This window comes from Sturnus vulgaris, chromosome 14 (assembly GCF_052056855.1).
Source record: "Sturnus vulgaris isolate bStuVul1 chromosome 14, bStuVul1.hap1, whole genome shotgun sequence".
NCBI lineage: Eukaryota > Metazoa > Chordata > Aves > Passeriformes > Sturnidae > Sturnus > Sturnus vulgaris.
In genome coordinates, this window is record NC_142256.1 from 10,157,306 (window position 1) to 10,177,958 (window position 20,653).

Here is a 20,653-nt window from a genome sequence, read left to right on the forward strand (position 1 = left end):
TATGGCATTTATGTTAAAATGGCTTTTTTTGTGTCTGCCCAAGAAGGAGGAAAAGTCTTTTTCTACTCATGAGTCTGAGCAGCAGGACCAGCACAAGAGATAATCCAGGAGCAACATCACGAAATTATATTTCCTCTTGTCAAAATAATAAACATGTTTTTTGGTCACAGGAAATGGGGTGAATTACAGGAACCTGAGCCAGGCTTGTTGTGCCTCTGACTGTGTGAGGCAAAGCAGCCCCTGCAGCCCAGGTCCTGGGTCAGATCCAGCACCAGCCAGCTGGGAAGGCAGCTGGGATACTCTGCTCCTCCCTGCAATGCCTGTTTTGTCCTCTTGAGATGCACACTGAGGTTTTGGAAGGCTTGAACTAAAAGGTTTGGATTTCATGTGTGGGTTTGTGGAGGCCAAATGGATCGTCTTGGACTTTCAGAGAACTGCAAGTTCTCCCTGATCTCTCTCTGCTCTGAGCTGTTGCTCTCTAGGCTGGCCCATCCTGACTGACTTTCCCTGGTGGTTTAACCTCATCTGGCAGCTGAACCCCACAAGGTTCACCTCAACCAAAACCAGGGCACTTTCTCCTACACCAGAAGAGACATTCTTTTTTTTTCAGACAGAGTTATCTGATCCCCTACATCCAGCACGGGATTGAAAGTGTTGAGTGTGTGACCCTTCCTCACGGGCTGGGGCTGCAGTATGGAAGAGGAACATTTTGGGGAAGCTAAGGGAGTTCAGAGGGCGAGTGAGGCAGGAAAATGTGGGGAGCTGAGGTGATTGTAGGTGCTATCATGGAGATGGAGAATGTTATTCCTGATGGAGACACCGAATCCATGCTAAGGTAATGGGCAGGAGAGCCACTGTCCCTCCTGGACACTCTGCAGCTGGAGCAGGTATTCCCACGCCTTCTCCATCCTCCACTACCTAGGACACCTTCCCACCCTCAAAATACTTCTAAATCTAACAGAAGCATGGTAGATTAAAAATAAATAAATAAATAACCACTATTCAGAGTGAAGAAAACAAGCAACAAATCTGTTTAAGAATAATAAAAGTTGTGCCCCTTTGCTTGAACCCTGACCCCAGGAGGAGCTGATCCCACACAGCTTTTCCCGGTACCAGTACAAAACTCAGCTGAAGTTTGTAAAACAGCCTTTATTGTTTTTTTGGTTTTTTGGTTTTTTTTTTTTTGGTTTTTTTTTTTCTTTTTGAGCATCAGTTCTTGGGAAGTAAAACCCACAGAATGAGCTACAGAGTTCCCGTAAGTGCCCTCAGCTTGTTTTCACCTGGTCAAGAGAGAAGGGTGAGAAAGTGAAGGGACAGGAAACAGCTCACATGGAGGCTGAGCCAGTTCTATAAAAACCCTCAAAACAAGCACTGAAACTGAAGTCTCCTTCCCTGACAACTTTATACAGAGTGTAGCTTATGAGAGACTGCTGAAAAAAAAGAATTGAAAAAATTGAATTGTGTGAGCTCAACTCAGTCCGCGAGCATCCATGCCTTTGGAAGGGAACCCCTTGCAGTGTGTAAACATTTATTGTGTCAGTGACATCAGAGAGAACATTTCCATCTACTCCAGAGCATCCAACTCACCCCAAAATCATCTTCTCATGCCTGGGAGGAGAACCAAGAGAGCTTATTGTGTTTAATCAGTGTCGCTGCCTTTTAGAGGAAAATCGTTGTTTAAAGCCTGATTCTTCGCGCTTTTTTTTTTTTTTTTTTTTTTTTTTTTTTTTTTTTTTTGAAAACACAATATGCAGGGAATGTTTGGCTGAGTTACATTTTAACTCAGTGGAATTGAGTGGTTGGAGTTAAAACACACATGGCAAGTGTTTCTGATATTTCTTTTGGTTTTGTAGCAACTGTTGCAAGACTGTACAAATTGTTCACATTCTTTTGAAAATATACTGATTTCCAAGAGCAGTAAATTGGTGGCTGTTCAGCCAAATCCATCCCCAGGTATCATGAGATATCCTTGAAGTTACAGAGTGGGTGGACTCAGCTGAAGAGCTGTAACTAATTAAAAATAAGGGGGTAAATTAATTCTTCCTTGTCGCTGCTTTGCATAGCTACCAAAAATTGTAAACATTAGGATCGTGGCAGGACCTGGTGGAAAAAAATCACAGTAATCTGTGAACTTCTGGTCTATAAGTGAAATCACCCTGGCAAGGACTCCTCTCTTTTTTAAAAGAAGCATCAACTGAACAGGTTGAGCTGAGCTTTTTTGGGGCAGATTCATCTCTGGGCCACACACAGAAGGGAGTGAGAACCTGAGTGGTACCACCAGCGCCATCAAACCCACCTGCACTGACCCCAGGGCCACCATGGGGTGCCCCAAGGGGTCCAAAGGCAAAAGTCACCTGCCCACGTCCCCCTTGACAGCTTAGAGGGGAAGAAAGTCACCTGGAGCAAGGGAAGGTGCCACTCTCTGGATGTTTGAGGAGAATTTGTCTTGCAGAGGGTCTTGCACCAGCTGCAGGTGCAAATTCTGGGATGCGTCAGCAATTAGGGAGCAAACAGAGCTGGGTGAGGAGGGAAAGGAGGAGCAGAGCAGGAGGGTGAGGGCAGAAAGGGGGAGCAGAGGTCACTGGTGACCAGTGGGATGCACCAAACCCAGGAGCACATGGAAACCACCTGCACACCTCCACCTGTCCACAGCCCCACTGCACAAACCACAGTGTCCTTCGGTTGCTACTGGCCAGTTTTAGGTTCTTGTGTGGTGTTCCCAGAGCAGATCCTTCAGCAGATGTCAGTGTGTGAATGTGGGATTGTCTCTGCCTTGGTCATAGAGCCTGTAACTGGGAAGCAGAAGAAAAACCTGGGACTTTTCCACCATTTCCCAGTAAAAGTTTTTCACTCCCTCCTGTGTATTGTCTAGTCCAGAGAGGTCAGGTGGGGATGGCACAGGGTGGGGACAGTCACACCAAGTGGGCCACTCACCAGATTCCAGCACACCAGTCTTAGGATTTATCTTCTATATACTGAAAAAATTCCTCTGTCCCAAAACTCCTCTGGATAAACCTGCAGGATCTTCCACAACAGTAATGGAGTATCTTAGACCAGTCTCAGATTTCATATGAGGTACCTTGGTTTTCCCTTGTTTTTTTCTTGTCATTCCTTCATCGACGAGGCGCTCTCCTTGCTCATGAGCCGGCTCCGGATGGCCATGCTGCTGTGCCTGGAAATCTCTTCCTGGAACTCAGAAGTCATGAAGAAATAGATGATGGGATCCAAGCAGCAGTCGAAGCTGGCGAGGCTCAGGCAGAAGGGCTGGGTGTAGAGCGTGATGGTGCTCAGGAAGCAGTCGGTGATGACATTCTCCTTCACCAACATGTAGAAGAAAAAGTTGATGTGGTAGGGAGCAAAACACACACAGAACACAATGGCACACATGGAAACCATCCTGATGGCCTTCCTCCTCTCCCCACTGCTCTCCTGTGGGATGTGGAAGCCCCGGATGGAGTCTCTTGTCTTCCAGGTGCAGAACAAGATGATGACCAGCGGCCCCACGAACCCCAGGAGCTCGGCGGTGCCCGTCATCAGCACCGTGCCCACCTTGCTGTCGATCGGCTTCACACCCAGGTCTGCAAAGCAGCTGGTGGTGTTGGCACCCAGCCCGTGGCTCCTCATGATGGGGAAGGGCACGCAGGCAGCCCCCACCACGAGCCACACCAGGGTGCTGATGGCCACATCATAGCGGCGCTTCCAGCCCTTGGCTCGGAAGGGGTGGTACAGGAAGAAGTAGCGCTGGATGCTGATGCAGGTGAGGAAGCAGATGCTGGCGTACATGTTGAGGTACTTCAGGTAGAAGCACAGCAAGCACAGGACATCCCCAAAGGGCCAGGTGTGGTTGATGTAGTAGTAGATGCGCAGGGGCAGCGAGAGGACGTGGGCCAGGTCAGCCACGGCCAGGTTGATCATGAAGATGACGGCTTTGCTCTTCCTGCTGAGGAACCTGCACAGGACCCACAGGGCAGCACCGTTGGCCAGGAGCCCCGGGATGAAGATGAGGGTGTAGGTGGTGGCATAGAGGCTGCTCTTGAAGGTGATGTCCTGGCGGGAGCAGCTCTGGTTGCTCTGGGTCATGGCTGGGCTGCTGGATGAGGCTGTGCTGGTGTAGGGTGGGTGGATCATTCCTGGGGAGAAAAAAAGAGGGATGTGAAGGCAAAGGCACTGCAGAGTTGTCAATGCTCACATCTGCATTTCCCATCTGGCTGTTCAGCACAAAGCAGAGGTTTGGGAATGTTGTCTGCGTGAAACATCCTGGAATCGTGTTCAGAGCTGCCCTGTCAGAGATCCCACTGTTCCCACACCACTCCTGGTGTGTCGGTCCCAGGAGCACAAGTGAAGCTGTGCCACACTGAGCAGCAGCACGAGAAGCTGCCCATCCTTTGGCCAGCTCCTCCAGGTCTCCTGTGATTTGGTCTCTGGGAGCAAGGCAGGAATACATGGATGGAAGGTGAGCATATCCCAGCCTCCATCATGGCCCAACACTCAGGGTGTGGGTGCCAAGCACTGAATCATGATCTGGGTTGGAAAGGACCTTAAAGCCCATCCAGTGCCACCCCTGCCATGGACAGGGACACCTTCCACTGTCGAACCTGGCCTTGAGCACTTCCAGGGATATGCTGGGCTGTGTTGGGCATTGTGTGGGTGACAGGCCTCCTGAGCCTCTCAGAAGACCTCATGGACCCATGTTCTCTGGCACTATGGGCACAGACCACATGCAAAAGGGTAGCAGGGAGTGGGCTTGGAAAATGTGACTGCTGTGAACACAGCCAGTGCTCCTGAAGAGTTCTGTTAATGTATTTAAGCTGATGGAACACACAGAGACCTGGTCACGCCACCAGCTTCTATTTCCCATCACCATGGCAGCCTCAGTCTGACTCTTTTTTCCGTCAGATAATTTTACTGTTTAGGTACTGCCAATTTCTGCCTCTCGGCCATCAGCAGAATGCCACGTGTTGAACTGTTGGGTCAGCTTTCTCTTGCCAGCTTTTTGTAACTGGGACCAGTAAGTTTGGTAACTTGTTCTCAGCAAGGCAACACAGGCAGGAGGAGTTGGGGTTTATCGAGGGTTTCCTCCCAGGATTATAATTCTCATTATAGTGATTCCCTCTCATATTGAATATAACGGTTAAAGCTAAAAATCAGCTTCATGTGGCACTGCAGACACTGATTCACTCCTCTGACTCATTTCCTGCAAAGGGCATTTGCCAGAAAAACTGTCTCTGTAGGTAGAAATTAGTAACTCCTACTCTGTTACTAAAGCTTTTTCCTTGGCGTTACCAGAAGAGTTGAATTTAGAGCTCTCAGTGACACAGAGCACAAATAACTGGGTTTTCTGCCTCTTAATCCTTGTGGTGCTGCATTTGGCAGCTCCTCCAGACACTGCTCCAGGCTGCCATGGGAGGGTTGGGATTCAGCCCCCAAAACGTGTCCAAGTCTCATATGGGACATGGGCAGTGAGCAGGGTAACTCTGCTCCTGCAGGCTCCCCAGACAGATTCTTGCTTTTCTTTCTCAGCTTCTTTTTCACTGTCCCACATCCTTCAAAAAGCAAGGTCTGTGTGTTTATCCCCTGCAGGATCCTCAACTTCAGCAGCTGCTCCAAGCATCAGGGAAGTGCTGCCTTTGGGAAGCTCTCTCCTCATCCCCCTCCTGCACCAAGATGCTTCACCAGCCCCTCAGAGCTGCTTTTGTCCCTCCAGCTCCCTCCCAATCCCCCTCATCTCTGGCACAGGATGCTCTGCTCCGTGTTCCCCAGCAGCCCCATCCCAAACACCCCAGCCTTGCTCCTGCCACGAGGCCACGACAGCCCCAAGAGGAGGGAAGAGGCTCAAACTGTGACAGAAACACAGAAGAAAAATTCATCTGGCTCAAGGATTTCTCTCCCCTGAGAAGCAGCAATGGAGGCTCTCCATTGGGGTTGTCAGGACAGGGAGTGAACAGGGACTGGAGCTGAGCATGGGGGTGTTCCTCTCCTCAGAGTGTGGATGTGGTTACATCCCATTTCCTAGGACAGCTGGGAATTTCTGCTGCTCAGGAGGTTTCATCCCATTCCAGCTGCTATCCAGCTGGCCCTGGCCTTGTCTCTGGTAAAAGCAGTGCCCACTGCACCTTCTGTCCCTTCAAGTCACCTCTCCCTTTGCCAAGAAACCATTTTCCAGGTCCTCATGTGCCTGATTTTCCTTGGATATCACAGCTGGGTCTGCCTGCTGCTCCTCCAGACAAGGTTGGTGGATGGCCATTAAAATCACATAGGATTAGGTACACCTGCATGTTATGTTTTAAAGACCCTTTTATAATTAATTATTATCTAATTAAATGCTGGCCAGTGTGTGGTTTCAGTCCAATGAGTGACAACAGCCGATTTGCTTATCAAGGCCCTTAAATACAGCCAGGCTTTATTTAGTCCCTTCCAGCCCAGAATATTCTGTGATTTAGGTCTCATGTGACATGAAGGACAATTGGGGTGAGAGGGTAAAGGTCTGCTGACTCAAACTGGGCTCTGACCAGAGGTTTTAGGGCAAACTGCTGTGTCCAGGGTGTGTCCCTGGAACACGAGGGTGATGCTGAGGGCTCACACTCCATCCCAGAGCTCAGCTTGGCTCTCTGGTGGGACAAACCCTGCCCAGGGCCCTGGGGGGAGCCCAGAGCATGGAGAGCTTCCCCCTCACCCATCACCTTCATCTGCTAATTGTCCACAAGGTGTCAGAGTTCATCCAAATTTCATTTCTTGGCTCTGTTTAAGGGTTTTTTCTCACCCCCAAGTGTTGTCTGAGTGGCAGCAGTGCGAGTTATGAGTCCACCTTGCCATCATTTAAGAAGATCCCAAACTGAAAACATCCAGTGTTGCTGAATAACTGATATTAGAGGAAAAAATTGCGCCCAGGAGTGGGCCTGGTTGCTGGTATCTTTTCTGATGATCTTTAAAAGTCTTTTCCAACCTAAATGATTCTGTTATTCAATTTGCAGGTAGAAGAATCCTGAAAAGCTGCACATCGATGGAGATCATGGAGCTGTGGTGCAGCTTGGAGCCAGGAGGTTCTAAAACCCATCCTGCAGGTGATGTCCCAGCCCCACCACCCCAGCAGATCTAAACACAGAGATTGGGATCAGGACTGGATGCCCTGGAGTCAGGAAATTCCTCTCTGCATTCAGGGAACCCAGGGTCTGAGCAGGGTGACCTGGCTGGCAGTGCCCACAATTAATATATTACCACAGTTAATACATTAATACATTAATGAATACATTAATACAATTAATGTGCACAGAGTGGTGTCTGCTGGCTCATCAGCAGGGCCCTTTCTGAGGATGAAGGATTTCATTACAAAACCATAAAAACATAGCAAGATTAAACCATCTCCTTAATCAAAAAGCACCCAGGCACAAGGCACTACAAAATTACTGCATTTCTGCCTTTCCTCTCACTTTGGCTCAGACTGAGGCTTAATTCCACACCAACCCCTTCTCTTCCCACTTGCACACAAAAGCAGACACTTGAGATACCACTGATGGTCCTAAAATTCCATTTCCAAATCCTTCACTGTGTGGTGGGTGTGCAGCAGAGGCTGCAGAAGCCTGAAATCTCCAGTAGATTTTATCCAGTAGATTTTAACTCTCATTTACATCCTGCAGAGAGGTGGCTCCCACTGCAACATTGCTTTCAGAATATGATTTTTTTTAAATGGTATCAAATAAACACACCAAGATCCAACCACTGTTTTTTGTGTTTTTGTGAGACTCGGTATCCCTGATGCTGCTGCAATAAGGATATAAGAAGTGAGCAGGTTACTACTGGAGCTTTGGAAACTAAGCATAACATTCCTAGGCAAAAGATGTTCATCTGGATAGGCTGAGAAGCACAGGGATGTCATTCCAGATCCTGGATCTGTCTGAGGTGCCCATCAGAGCCAGGTTAATTGATTTGATTGCAGCACAAACATCTCCACACTCTGCCCTCAATGCATGGCCATGACACCAGAGTGAAACCTCTGCACTCGGAGTGGAACATTCTACAGTTAAAGGTGCTTTTTTTGGTTCTCTTTCACAGAAAAAGAGCAGCTCTGGGCTGTCTGCTGTATTTTCGTTTTGCAGCACTGGTTGAACTCCTTCCTGCAGCTCCAGCACAGACACCAAGAGCCCCCTCAGGGCGCTGGCTCCAGGCTGGGCAAGGGCTGTCCCACACCTGCATTTCCCCCATGGATGGAATTCCCATGGCTGATGTTGTTGGCAATGGTGCCAGTCCCAGCACTTTTACTTGACACCAAAAATATGCACAAAAAAAAAAAAAAAACCAAACCAAACCACTATCCCTGCACAGCTCCTGCTCCAGCCAGCTGAGGAATCCCCTCCTGCAGATCCTGACACCCTGACTCACCTTCTGCCAGAGTCCCTCTTGGTCCACTTGCAGAAATCTCGGATTCAGGGGCCACCCACCCTAAATCCTGTCTGGGAGCACCCCAGGGGCTGTTTGCTTTGCTGGGCTCACAGCAGAGCTGAGCTGCTGGTGCAAGCGAAAGCAAAGCCAGCAGAAAAGCACTTCTTACAAAGTACAGCTGGAAACCTGCAGCCTGTGAAGTCAGGTTTAAAACCTGCAGCCCATGAAGTTTAAAACCTGCAGCCCGTGAAGTTTAAAACCTGCAGCCCGTGAAGTTTAGAACCTGCAGCTGGTGAAGCTACGTTTAAAACCTGCAGCCCATGAAGTTTAAAATCTCCAGCCCATCAAGTCAAGTTTTAATCCAGAGCAGCGACTGCAGTCTGAGTTAAGAATTAAAACCACTTCAAGATTCTCATTAGTTAAAGCAAGCAATCCCGCTATTTTTTGTCATCTCGTGTCCCCTCACTATCATCAATTTCCTCCTGTTGCTGCTCACTCACAGAGCCTTAGATGGCACAAAGATGGGCAGCACATGAATTTTATTTTATAGCAATATAAACCCCCGTTGGAAAAAAAAAACAACAAAACCAGATTTGCACGTTACACTTACAGTCAAGTATGACTTTAAAATAAAATAAATTCCCGGAGGAATCAGGTAAGAGACGGAAATTATCGCTATTAACGACACTGGAGAGCGGCTGGAGCACCGCTAATTGCCCACGCCTGACATTTGTTTTTGCAGGCGCAGCAGCCGCTGCTGCTGCAGGGCTCCAAGTGCCACAAATCTCCTCCTGGCAAGAGCCACCCGCTGAGGAAAAGCCCGAGGAAAGGGATGTTTGTGCAGGCAGCAGCACGGGTGGGGTTCTGGTTCCAAGGAGAGGGAAAAGCAGCCTTACCTTGGCAGGCAGAGCCGTGCTCAGCGCAGCCGGGCGCTCGGGAGGAAGTGGGATGTCCCCTGCACCACTGTTTACACAGGGGACCTGGGTGACATCAAGAGGTCGCACAAAAGGTGCTGCTTTGGGTGTGGCTTCAGCCCTGCTCCCAGCCCTGCCAGCTCCGTCCCGGCCAGGTGTCCCCACAATGTCCCCAAAATGGGATCAGGTGCCTTGGTCCCAGGTGTTTTCTGTCCTGTGGCTCTGCTGGGTTGGCTCGGCATCCACTGGGAAGATTCCAAGTGGAATTGGGTGCAGGGCACCCCTTCCACCTCCCCAAGCCTTCCTCCCCTCCAACTCTTCCTCCCCTCCAACTCTTCCTCCCCTCCAACTCTTCCTTCCTTCCAACTCTTCCACCTCCCCAAGCCTTCCACCTCCCCAAGCCTTCCTCCCCTCCAACTCTTCCTCCCCTCCAACTCTTCCTCCTTTCCAAGCCTTCCACCTCCCCAAGCCTTCCTCCCTTCCAACTCTTCCTCCTCTCCAAGCCTTCCACCTCTCCAAGCCTTCCTCCCTTCCAACTCTTCCTCCTCCCCAACTCTTCCTCCTCTCCAAGCACAGCTCTGAGCACACCATGGCAATGCTCCCGAGGTTTCTGTCTGCTCCTGCCTGGCAGCTCAGCCCTGCTGTCCCCTCCTGCCCCTGGGGCTCAGGACCTGCTGCTCTGCTCCAGCTCAATCCTCCTGCAGAAGAGGTCTGACTTCCCAATTGCTTTTTTTAGCACAGTGTGAGCCTTGCCTGACATTTGTCCTGAACTAAATAAGTCCCCAGCTCGATTTACACTCGCTGGATCCCTGTGCCAGCAATGTCCAAGCGTGGCACTTCTGACATTGCTGCAAGGAATGGGCACAGATCCAGCCTCACCTTATCCCGGGGGATAAATTCACGGCTGGGGCTGCAACTTTACGCCCTTGGAGGACGTCACTGTTTGGATTTTCAGAAAGCCACCAGGAATCTGCTTTGCCTCTCTGGGAACTGGCTCCCAGCACTCAGTGCCTCCCATTCTCTCTGCTCTGTTGAGGTTTGAGAGTGTGAGGTCAAACCTCAGAGCAGCTGCTACCTGACGTGAGGACAGTGTCAGTGTCTGACAGCACAGAAACCTCAGAAACTCACAACTGATGGCTCTCATGGCATGAGCACCCCCTGAAATGCAGTGCTGTGCTTTCCAGACCGTCTCGTTTCCATCTGTTGTCAAAGGAGGTTGGTAGAAGTTGGGAGCTTGCCAGGTGTTTATTTTGAAATTATTTATATGGACCTCATGAAAAGTAATAGTGAGGTTTTGGCTGGTGCTGCAGTGTTTATCAGCACATCCTGTTTAGCTGATTTTTTTTTTTCCCTCAGCAATGGAAACATATCTGCTGGAATTTATCCAATCATAAAATTGTCTTTCACATAAAATCACTGCACTCTGCAGCCTGGAAAGCTGAGAATTTGGGAACAGAAGTTCCCTGAGTGACCCCGACAGCATCTGTGGTAAACAAACATTCATAGAATCACAGAATAGAATCACAGAATCACAGAATCACAGAATCATAGAATCACAGAATCATGCCATGGTTTGGAATGGGAAGGAGTTTAAAGTTTATCTTGTTCCACTCCCTGCCATGGGCAGGGACACCTTCCCCCATCCCAGGCTGCTCCAAGCTCTGTCCAGCCCAGCCTTGGACACTTCCAGGGATCCAGGGACAGCCAAAACCTCTTTGGGTACCTGTGCCAGGTCACCACCACCCTCACTATCAGCTCTTGTGCTGATGCTCTTCTTGCTCCATCTAGGACAGGTTTGACTGATCTGAACAAAAGCCACAATCCTTGTAAAAAAAAAAAAAAAAAAAAAAAAGGAGAAGGAAAAGATGCAGCTGCTGTTCCTGCCTTTCCCCATGGCCATAAATTGCTCTGCTTTGGGGCAGGTGGTTACATGAGAGTTTTAGGACTGCAGGGGAAATTTTAAAAGCACAATTCATTGCACCTGCTGAATATCCTGCAGAATTTCTTCTTCCCTGAATAAGTGCAGTTGCAGAGCCCTGTTTGCTGGGGTGGTTTATCAGTTATCCTGCAGACAAAGGCTCAGGAAGTGGCTTTTTCTGCTGATAAACCAGAACTGCCCAGAGATTTTGCATACAGTTATGCTGGGTCTGATGGAATTTTCCTACAGAGCTCCTTGCCTCGTTATGGGGGTAAAACTTCTTTTTGTGCAGCATAAGGCTCTTCCTCCTCCTGGTTATGGCTTCCCAGAAATATCCATTACCACAATTACCTGGATTAAAGGAGAATTTGGATCCCGCAAGGCCACCTGGACTTCAGTGCCATCATTATGTGACAGATAATTGAGCAATACCATGGTTTTAACTAAAAAAAAAAAAAAAATAGCCCCAGTTTTGTCTGCTTGCTGTTCAAGAGCTGGGTTTGATATGCAACAATCCCAAACAGAAAGAAATTTCCATGGTTTTTCCATGCTCCTGTTTCCTTTCCAAGTTCTTTCCCCAAATCCAAAATTAAGTGGCTGCTCTGTGGCTTTTTTTTATGGTTTAGTCAAAAGAACTGTAACTGGCTTTTTAGAGGTTTTTCACATCTACAAGGGGAGAAATCAAATAAGGAAAAATACCTCCCATAAAACAGATTACAGCCCTTCAGTGGGAACTAGAGGAAAAGCAGCTGCATTTCTAAATTATTATTGAGATAGGTGTGTAATTTATGAAAATGTGGTATTTGGTATATAGAAAAAGTAATATAATACATTGTATAGTATTATTAATATATCAATATTCATAATAGTGCATAATTATTAAAATTTTTCTAAAATCACAGAATTGCAGGATGTTTGGATGGGAAGTGACCTCAAAGTCCATTCAGCTCCACCCCTGCCATGGGCAGGGACACCTCCCACTATCCCAGGTTGCTCCAAGCTCTGTCCAACCTGGCCTTGGACACTTCCAAGGATGGGGCATCCAATAAATAATAATTATATTGGATGGAGCAGCCAATAAATAATATAAAGATTTAGATTTCATGTCCTTTTTTTTTTTTTGCTGTCAAGTCTTTGGAGTGTGGAAGAGCAGACATTCAACAAAAGATCACACCAAGAAATTTATCTGTTTGGCCAAAAGTTATACTCTGACAAGGAGAAAATAAATAATTTTATCCTGAATCAGTGATTCTTCCTACAGAGAATTTAAAGGATTATTTAAAGGAGAGTGAAATGTATATATGGAGGTTAAATTACGTAACAGTGTTGTTTACTCTAATATATCAGATAACAGAAAAAGGAACAGAGAATGATAAACATTTCCAAATTCTTCTCTTTTATTTCTGGTTTGGGGCCTCATGCTGACAATAATTTTTTCTCTTGTTACAAAAAGGAGCAGCAGGCACATGGAAAAAGTCAGAAGGGGGTGTTCTGTGAGAAATAACTTCTAATTACCTGCATTTTCTGAAATATCATTGCTCATTAGTGCCTCTCTCTCTGCTGTTACAGAGCTACAATTGCACCACGTCGTTAACTCACGGCGTTAACGATTTCCTCTGCCCCCAGCACACACACACACACTCCTGTCCAAAAGAGAGGCTGATTCTGTTCCAAAGAAATCGATTTTTAATTCAAACCAGCAGCTTTTCCTAGCGGAGCTGCCCAGTAGCTCTGTCTCAGCCCATCCCTGTGTCCCAGGGCAGCCGTTCCCTTCCGTGGGCGCTTGGAATTGGGGATAAATAACGAGCTGAAAACCTTCACACCAAGGGTTTCCACCTTGGGAACTGAAATATTCCTCCCTGACAGCAGAAAGAGAAAGGAAATCTTGGAATGCTGCTGCCCAAACCCTTCAGAGCAGCTGAGCACCTTGAATCCCTGGAGCTGGAGGAGAGTCTGAGGAGATTTTCCAATGGGAGATGCAGGGTTTGCCAGTGCTGGCCACAGGGATTTGCCTGTCAGAACCATTGCTCTTTGTCAGAGTCATTTACTTCCTAAATTCTGTTTTTTAGCAGGAACTAAAAAGGAGAAAATGTGCCTTCCCCTCTAATCAACCAGAGCCTCTGAGAAGTATTTTCCATGCAGCTGATGCTAAAAATAATCATTGGTTTTCTTTGCTGAAACTTCTCCTTCATCCCTTGCAGCTCAGAGTCCTTTGACAGACAGTTTCCAGCAGCCTTTTTGGAGGGGTTAAATGAAAATTTTGAGGGAAAGAGACCTGGGGAGGAAAATGAACTCTTAGTTTTGCCTGTGGTGGTTTTAATTTGTTTGCCCAGTTTAATTTCTTTGCAGAAGTTCTGTTCCCAAGGGGGTCTTTGTAGTGGTGAGTTACTCTGGAGCAGCTGCCACAAGCTGGCATTTGAAATTCCTTTTCCTTACGTGCACAGGGAATTGAGTGCATTGTTTGTGTTGCTTTTGGAGATTTATGCTAAAGCCATTGCTCCAGTTTTCCCAGGAGAGAATCACCAGCACAATCTGGTGAGATCCAGCTAAATGTAAAGGTTATAATTTGTTAATTGAGAGCTTCCAGCAAAAAAGAGCTACTGGTTTTGGAATACCAACCTCAGGGAACCAACTCAGCCTGGAGCTACCTCCTGGAATTCTGTCACCTCTCACCCACAGGTGCCTCACCTCTCTGTAGAGGCAGGACAAGTCTGAGAGCTGTCAGACACATCCCAAACCACCCTGGGATCCCACAGTGCAAAAGCCAATGTCCCAAATGTCATCTGTGACACTGGCACAGCCTCCCAATGAAAGCTGCAAAGAGAAGGTTGAGAATTTTCATGAGAACTCAAGACAAACCCAGGGATCTCCATGGGGAATTCCCGAGACCGGAAAACCTCCCCCAACCAATATGTTGAACCCCAGTCATGTTCTTCATCACATTTTCTTCATGAGGCTCTGCTTCCCCTTTCACTTCATCTGGGAATAGCACAAAAGACTCCAGCAAAACCAGAACTTGATTGCATTTTAAAATTAGACTTTTAGATGAGATATTGGGCAGAAATCCTTCTCTGTGAAGGTGGGGAGGCCTTGAGAAGCTGTGGCTGCTCCTGGATCCCTGGAGGTGTCCAAGAGCAGGTTGGGCTCATTCTTGGGTCAGGTTATTCAGGGAATCACAGGACTGTTTGGGCTGGAGGAGACCTTAAATCTCATCTCATTCCAACCCCCTGCCAGGGGCAGGGACACCTTCCAGGTGACCACCTAGACTGGGTCACTCAAATCCCTGTCCAGCCTGGATTTGGAAGCAGTCAGGTGCCATGTAGGACATGTGGGGTGTGTTACAAACATGAACACAGGCTTAGGCCTGGGCCTAAGATATAAATCTGGTCAGACAAAAAAAAAAATAATTCTACACCATCAACAACTGACAGCAAGAAATCAGGAGCAGCAGTTGTGTCTCAGGTCTGCTCTGCACGCTCCTGGCTGGGGAGGGATGCCAAGGAAAATGATTCCTGGGAGAAAACAGCCTCATGAGACATTTCATCATTCCAATAAGATTAGAAACACTGGCAGCATGTACAAATCACAGCAGCTACAGCCCAGATTTCACTGGCTGATTGCAATAATGAAAAGCCAGGAGATGGTTTTGCTCTATCACTACTTCCCAGGATTCTAAATGAGCAGGACAAAATCCTGGGAGCTGATTTGATTTCCCTGGCCAGCAGTGTTGGGCAAATGTTGATGGAACAGCTTGATTTTAACTCTTCCTGAGAAACATCAGCTCAGCATCATCTGTTTGGGGTTTTTGGGTTATAAAGATCTTTTGTCAGCTCTTAGTCCTGCTCCAAGTGCCTGGATATGTCTGGATTCTGCTGAAGCTGAACCCCACTGTTGGATCTCAAGAATCTGAAGTTTTTGAACTTTCTGTGCTTCCTGGCACAGACCCCCTTAAAAACACTGTTCTGGAGCTGAAACCTTGGAGAAGACTTTTAAATATGAATAATGAGTTAAAAATCACAAATGTGTAGTGGGTGAGATGTGTGTGTTTTCACTGGGTGATGGGTTTTAAATTTGAGGTTTTTACAGTATAGTGGTAGTTAGGGGACAAGATGGAGAATTTTGGGTGGTGTCTTTTCTTCTTGATCATCTTCTTCTCTTCCATCTTCTTCACGGAACTTAGGTAGTTACCTTTGGATTGGTCAGTTGTAAGTCACTCTAAGGGTCATGGGAATCTATTATTGGGTCAAAAAGTATAAATAATATAGGTGTAAAACTTTTATTGGTGTGTTTAGCATTAAAAGGCCTTGAAGCAATCTCAGCTGTAGCCATTTTTCCAACTTCTAGCAAGCAGCTGGAAGCACTGCTGTACTTTCTGTAATTTTGGATGAGCTATAATAAACATCCAAGTCTGAACACGAGAAATTATCTTGGTCACCTTTCTGATAATCCTGGCTCTGAACAGCAACAGACGAGATTGATGACAAATCACTAATTAGTGGTGCAAAGCACAGCTCACTCCTGCACCCCACCAATCACAAACTCCAACTTTTTCCCCTCCAGAGCTACAAGTGAAAACTTTCAGTGCAGCAAGCTCTCAGCAGCAGCAGAGGAGAGCTGGGAGGGAGCTGTGCCATCCCACAAGGAGGATTTGTCTCCTGGAGCTGGTGCAGGAGCAGAGCAGGAGCCAGCAGCTCCTGGAGCCTTTTTCCCATCTTGGAGAGATCACATCCCACAGGGTTGTAAATCCAGCTGAGTGTTGGAAACCATGAGTAAGTCTTTACTCCTACAAAAGAGTTCCTTTGGATAGAGGAGTCAAGGTTTCCTTGGCAGCCAAAATTCATTGGCCCTCTTGGATTTTGCTTCTTGTTCTGATGGTTTCTCCAGTAGCTCTGTGTTTAGGTTCACTTCTTGTTTCTATTTTCTCTTTCAATTTTGTGTTTCACTCCTCAGTTTTCTCTGACACCTGGGGAGCACATGCAGCACAATCACATCTAAGTTGTGTTTGCAGCATCCCAGTCTTACAGAAAAATTCAGATTCTGGGATCAAACAACAGTTAAGCTACACCTTATTTTTCCAATGTTTTTCCTTAATGTTTCACTTTTAAATTTCATTTTCTGTCCATAATGTGAATTGCATCAAACTACCAATTACTTGAATAGTATTTCTGAAGAGGGGATATCAGTTGCTATAAGGGACTGATTCTAAATGGATGTTTCTAACTATGTATTCCCAGATTCAAGAGTTGGGAGAAGGAATATTTGCTGCCTTTGAGTCAGTCTAAATTGATTTTCCTCCATATTCCAGCTGTACTCAGAGAGAGAAAGGACAGCTTCCAGTTCCACTCCCCTAGAACCAGTACCACAACTGGGGTGAAATCCAAACCTTAGCTGGCAAAATCACATTTTTTTAGGGACATTTCCTGCAGGCACTTCCCACAATCAATTTGCATTTTAGCTGAGATACCTCTGCAAGACAACAGATCCCAGGAGTCCTCCCTCCCTGGAAAAAGCAAATATCCCACCAACTTCCAATGGGTTTTCATTGGATTGGAATTCTCAAAACTTGCTGCTTTTAATGAGAACCCCTGAGAATCCAATTGGGAGACTGAGAAGAGACTTTTGGGATTGGGATTACTCCTCCACCTTTAAGATCTGTTGAGAAAATGGAGAGCTGGGGAGGCTCCACACGTAGAATATCTCACTGAGAAGTGAGAGAGAAAAAACATTCAGAATTGGCTTCTTAAATCATCTAATTTTAGACTAAAAGCAAAGTTCCTTCTTTCCCTTCCTCCCTGAAATCAGTGGAAGAATCCACACCAGTCCTATGATTCCCTCATAAATCAGGCCATAAGTAATCCCAGTTTACAGTGGGCTCTGACTGGGAAATTATAATCATCTGCTAATTAGAACGGGACTTTTCACTTTCTCATTTCAGGCTCAGTTGTTGGGTTTGGGTATTTTCGTTTGAGTCTGGTTAGGTTTTTTTTGCTTGCTGAGTTTACATAAAAGTCTGGGGTTGGGTTTTTTTCCTGTCTTCTCTTCATAAGCAGACCCAGGTGTTTCCCAGATCTGTCAGTAACTCTCAGGTTCCTCTTCTACCTTGATATCAGCCCCATCTCTGCTTTTTCACAAGATGCATCATCATTCTCATGTCTGCATAGAAAATTTTGTAGCCACCACATAACCAAACACCTCGTCTGGAAGAGCTGCAGCTCATAAATTCATGGTGCAGTTACTTTATTCTGAGAATTCTTGTACAGGTGGAGGAGAAAAAAAAAAAAAAGGAAACTGCTGGTTTGTGGTTAAGACATCAGTGAAATTGTGTAACAGCGTCAAGATGCAAAGACCAGCTCTGCTGATTCCTTTTTCTTCCTTTCTTTCTGACTGAAGTCTGGAAGGAACACTGGGGCAGTCGCTGGATCAGGGATTTTGAATTAGCCTCATTAACATGCATTAATTAGATTTCAGCCGAGCCAGAGACATCAGGCTTCAGGAAAACAATATCCTGCCTTTTGTCAGCAGCCTCACAGATGCTCCGGAGGAAAGGGAGCTGTGCCTTCCCCAGGGAGGGCAGGAGGGACATTCCAGAGGGAGCAGCTGGGGATGCTCAGACAGCACAGAAAGAGAAAAGAGCTGCAAGATGCTGCCTGGGAGAGGTGCAGGAAAGGGAAAACCGAGTCCTGGGCTGGCAGGTGGCAGCAGGGACACGGTGTCACCCCAGCCCCTGAGCAGTGACACACACAAGGGCAGGTGAAGGTGAAGTCAGGTGGAACCTGCAGGCAGGAAATGCCCAGAATTTGCTGGCAGGTTGGCTTTTCTTACCAAAACCACTCCTAAGAATCCCAATCCTTTGTCCAGCTTCAGCCTGAGTGTCCTTGCTGAGGGAAAGGTCACCAGGAGACACAGCAAAGGATTTCCCCACAGAGGTCACCAAACACAGCTTGGAGGGGGAAAAGCTTTTTCTAAACAAAAGAGTAAACCTGGGTAAAAAAAGAGAGACTGGCACAGGGGCCTGCCTACATCCCCTGGGGCTTCCCATTCCTTCAGGAAATACTCACTTTGGAGTGGCAAGTTGGGAATTCTGTCCCTTTATATAAATTTGGCTGTTCCTCCCCACTGCTCATCCTGATGTGTTTGACTGGAGCACGACTGCCTTGACCAGAACCCAAAGATAATCCCATGGGATACAAATCCCACCGTGCTGCAGAACCTCCTCCCTCTGTGTGCTCAGCAGCAGGCAGGGGCTGCAGGAGCACACAGAGCAGGAAATTTCTGCAGCTTTGTGGGCATTTCTGCAGCTCACAGCCTCTTCTGGTTTCGTGCAGCTGTGGCTAAACTGTCAATACCTCCCCAGGTCTGCAGGTCACCGAGCTGTGACACAAGTGTTTGGGTATTAGATAAACATTCTGATTAATTATCTGAGCTCCTCGTGGCCTGTCATGAGCTCAGCCTGCACAGAGAGGCTGTGGGGTGAGCTCTGTCTCACAGATAGAACCAACAAACAGAAAGGGCTAAGACATTTCTTAATTCTTCTTTTAATTCCTCGCGTGGGGCTGGGTCCCTTTGTCCCTTTTCTGTCGCTGCTGCTTTGGAGATGCCTGTCCTGAGAGCCCTCCCCGAGCTCAGTCCCAATCCTGCATCCCAGGAGAGGATGCACCGTGGGCCAGCCCCCACAACGTTCTCAAGGATTTTAGGGTCTTTTAACCTTCCCAAAGGTCACAGCAGTCCCAAATCCCTCCCTCTGGAACAGCAGCAGGTTCTCAGTCTGTTCTCTGCTCCATCCAGAGAGGGAAGCAGGGATGGATCCCGAGAGCTCTCCCTGTTTCTGTGCTTCCAACCCCAAACTTCAGTCCCTGGGCTTGGGGGAGCCCAGCTGGGATGGGCTGGAGGGAAAGGACCAGTCCTGGATCCACAGGAGCACATTCCCAGCCTGGAATCAGCAGTCAGGGTGGTGAGGAGAGGAAAGAAACCTCGAGTGTGCAGGCAGGACACTGGTTTGCTGGACAAGGATGGAGGATTTTTAGGGAGCTGCTGGAAGGAATGAAATTTGTGTGGGAGGGACTCAGTGTCTTCTTGTGGAAAAGTCTGGAAGCTGCAGAGCTCCCCAGTCTCCCAGCAGGGATGTTCAGCTGCTCTCCACCTAAATATTTCCCATCTCACTATATTTATTATATGATAATAAATATATTATATATATATAAATATATTAAATATATATAAATATATTATTATCACTACCCCTTCATGGCCCTGAGCAGCCTCACCTTGGGCTCCCACACCTGCCCATGGCTCCATTTAAGCTCAGCCTGGAGCCCTGCTCCTCTTCCTTGCCTTGGGCATGCTCAGCTCTGAGCCTGCCCCCAGCACACACCTTCCCCATGCAGTAATTTCCCTCTGGGCTGAGCCCTTGCATGTACATTTTAATTTATTTCCAGGCTGGGTTTTGACCCTGGCTCTTGAGGGAAGTTTTTGAGTCTTGTTGGAGGCTTGTGTCCAATCCTGGCTCTGTTTCCTTTCATTCTGGAGTTCCTGACTGGGATTATAGAGGGGATGAGCTTCCCTTCCAGGAGGGTTTTGGGGAGGGGTGAGGGCATTCCCTGGGCTGGGTTATCCTTGGATCCCGGGCTCCTGGTCTTTAGGGATCACCCTCCTGCTGTACCCAAATTCCTGCGGGTGCCTGGAGAGCTCCCAGAGAAAGCTGCTGGAGTAAATAATGGATTTGGAGGCGCCAAGGCTGGGGTTAGAGGGGGAAATTTTAGGATTTGGAGTGGATGCAGGGCTTGACAAGGTGTTGGTGCTTCCCACGTGTTCCCAGGGAAAAGGAAAATATCTTAAGATTTCAGCTCCTCAATTTCCCTTTCCATGAGCTGCAAAAATCCTTTTGGGCTCTGATCTGACACATTTGGCATGAAAGTCAAAGAAGGGCCCCTTCTCCTTCAATTCAGGGCCTATCCTGATTGGTTTTTTGGGTGGGTTTTTTGGTTGTTGGTTTTTTTTTAATTTTTTTTTTTCCTTTCAAGCATGAAACCCTCAATAATGGGATGCTGTGGCTTTCCCTGCTTCCCTGCCATCCATTTCTTGCTTCCCTGGAGTTCATCCCAAATTCAGACAATTGTATTTCCAGGGTAAACAATTTCTCTGACAATGATTTTTGGGTAAATAATTTCTCTGACAATGAGTTTTTAGCTTCTTGGGCTGACTTGCTGTTTAAAGTTTATTTTTCAGCTCCAAGCTCTGCCTTTCCAAGTCAGCTCCTCTGACTTTCCCTTGCTGAAAATGTGCCTTCAGAGCAGGAAGGAACTTGACTTTGTGAAGATTTATGGCCCTTTTAACCTCATTATGGGACTATTTGTAACAATCAGCTTCAGTTCCACTTGAGATAGTAAAATTTCTGTAAGCCCTTGTTTGCCCCAGGCTGGAAGGTATCAGCTACTGAAAAGCAATG

At 47.3% G+C, this 20,653-nt stretch overlaps 1 protein-coding gene across 2 annotated transcripts; it reads right to left on the bottom strand.

The window, feature by feature from the left end:
• Positions 1 to 1,131: 1,131 nt before the first annotated feature.
• On the bottom strand, positions 1,132 to 9,631 carry LOC106860295 (P2Y receptor family member 10). Of its 2 annotated transcripts, none has more exons than XM_014888075.2 (2): positions 9,273 to 9,631; positions 1,132 to 4,130 (listed from the first exon to the last, which is right to left on the bottom strand). In XM_014888075.2, exon 2 carries the CDS (start codon positions 4,126 to 4,128, stop codon positions 3,106 to 3,108), a length of 1,023 nt encoding a protein of 340 aa, XP_014743561.2. In that variant the 5' UTR covers positions 4,129 to 4,130; positions 9,273 to 9,631; the 3' UTR covers positions 1,132 to 3,105. The 2 variants fall into 2 exon arrangements, with proteins under 2 accessions (XP_014743561.2, XP_088029241.1); XM_088173115.1 differs by lacking the exon at positions 9,273 to 9,631 and adding an exon at positions 8,377 to 8,824.
• Between the last annotated feature and the right edge of the window lie 11,022 nt (positions 9,632 to 20,653).

What these genes read in the sequence shown, in the direction of transcription:
- LOC106860295 (XM_014888075.2), bottom strand. Translation starts at nt 4,128, where the DNA reads ATGATCCACCCACCCTACACCAGCACAGCCTCATCCAGCAGCCCAGCC.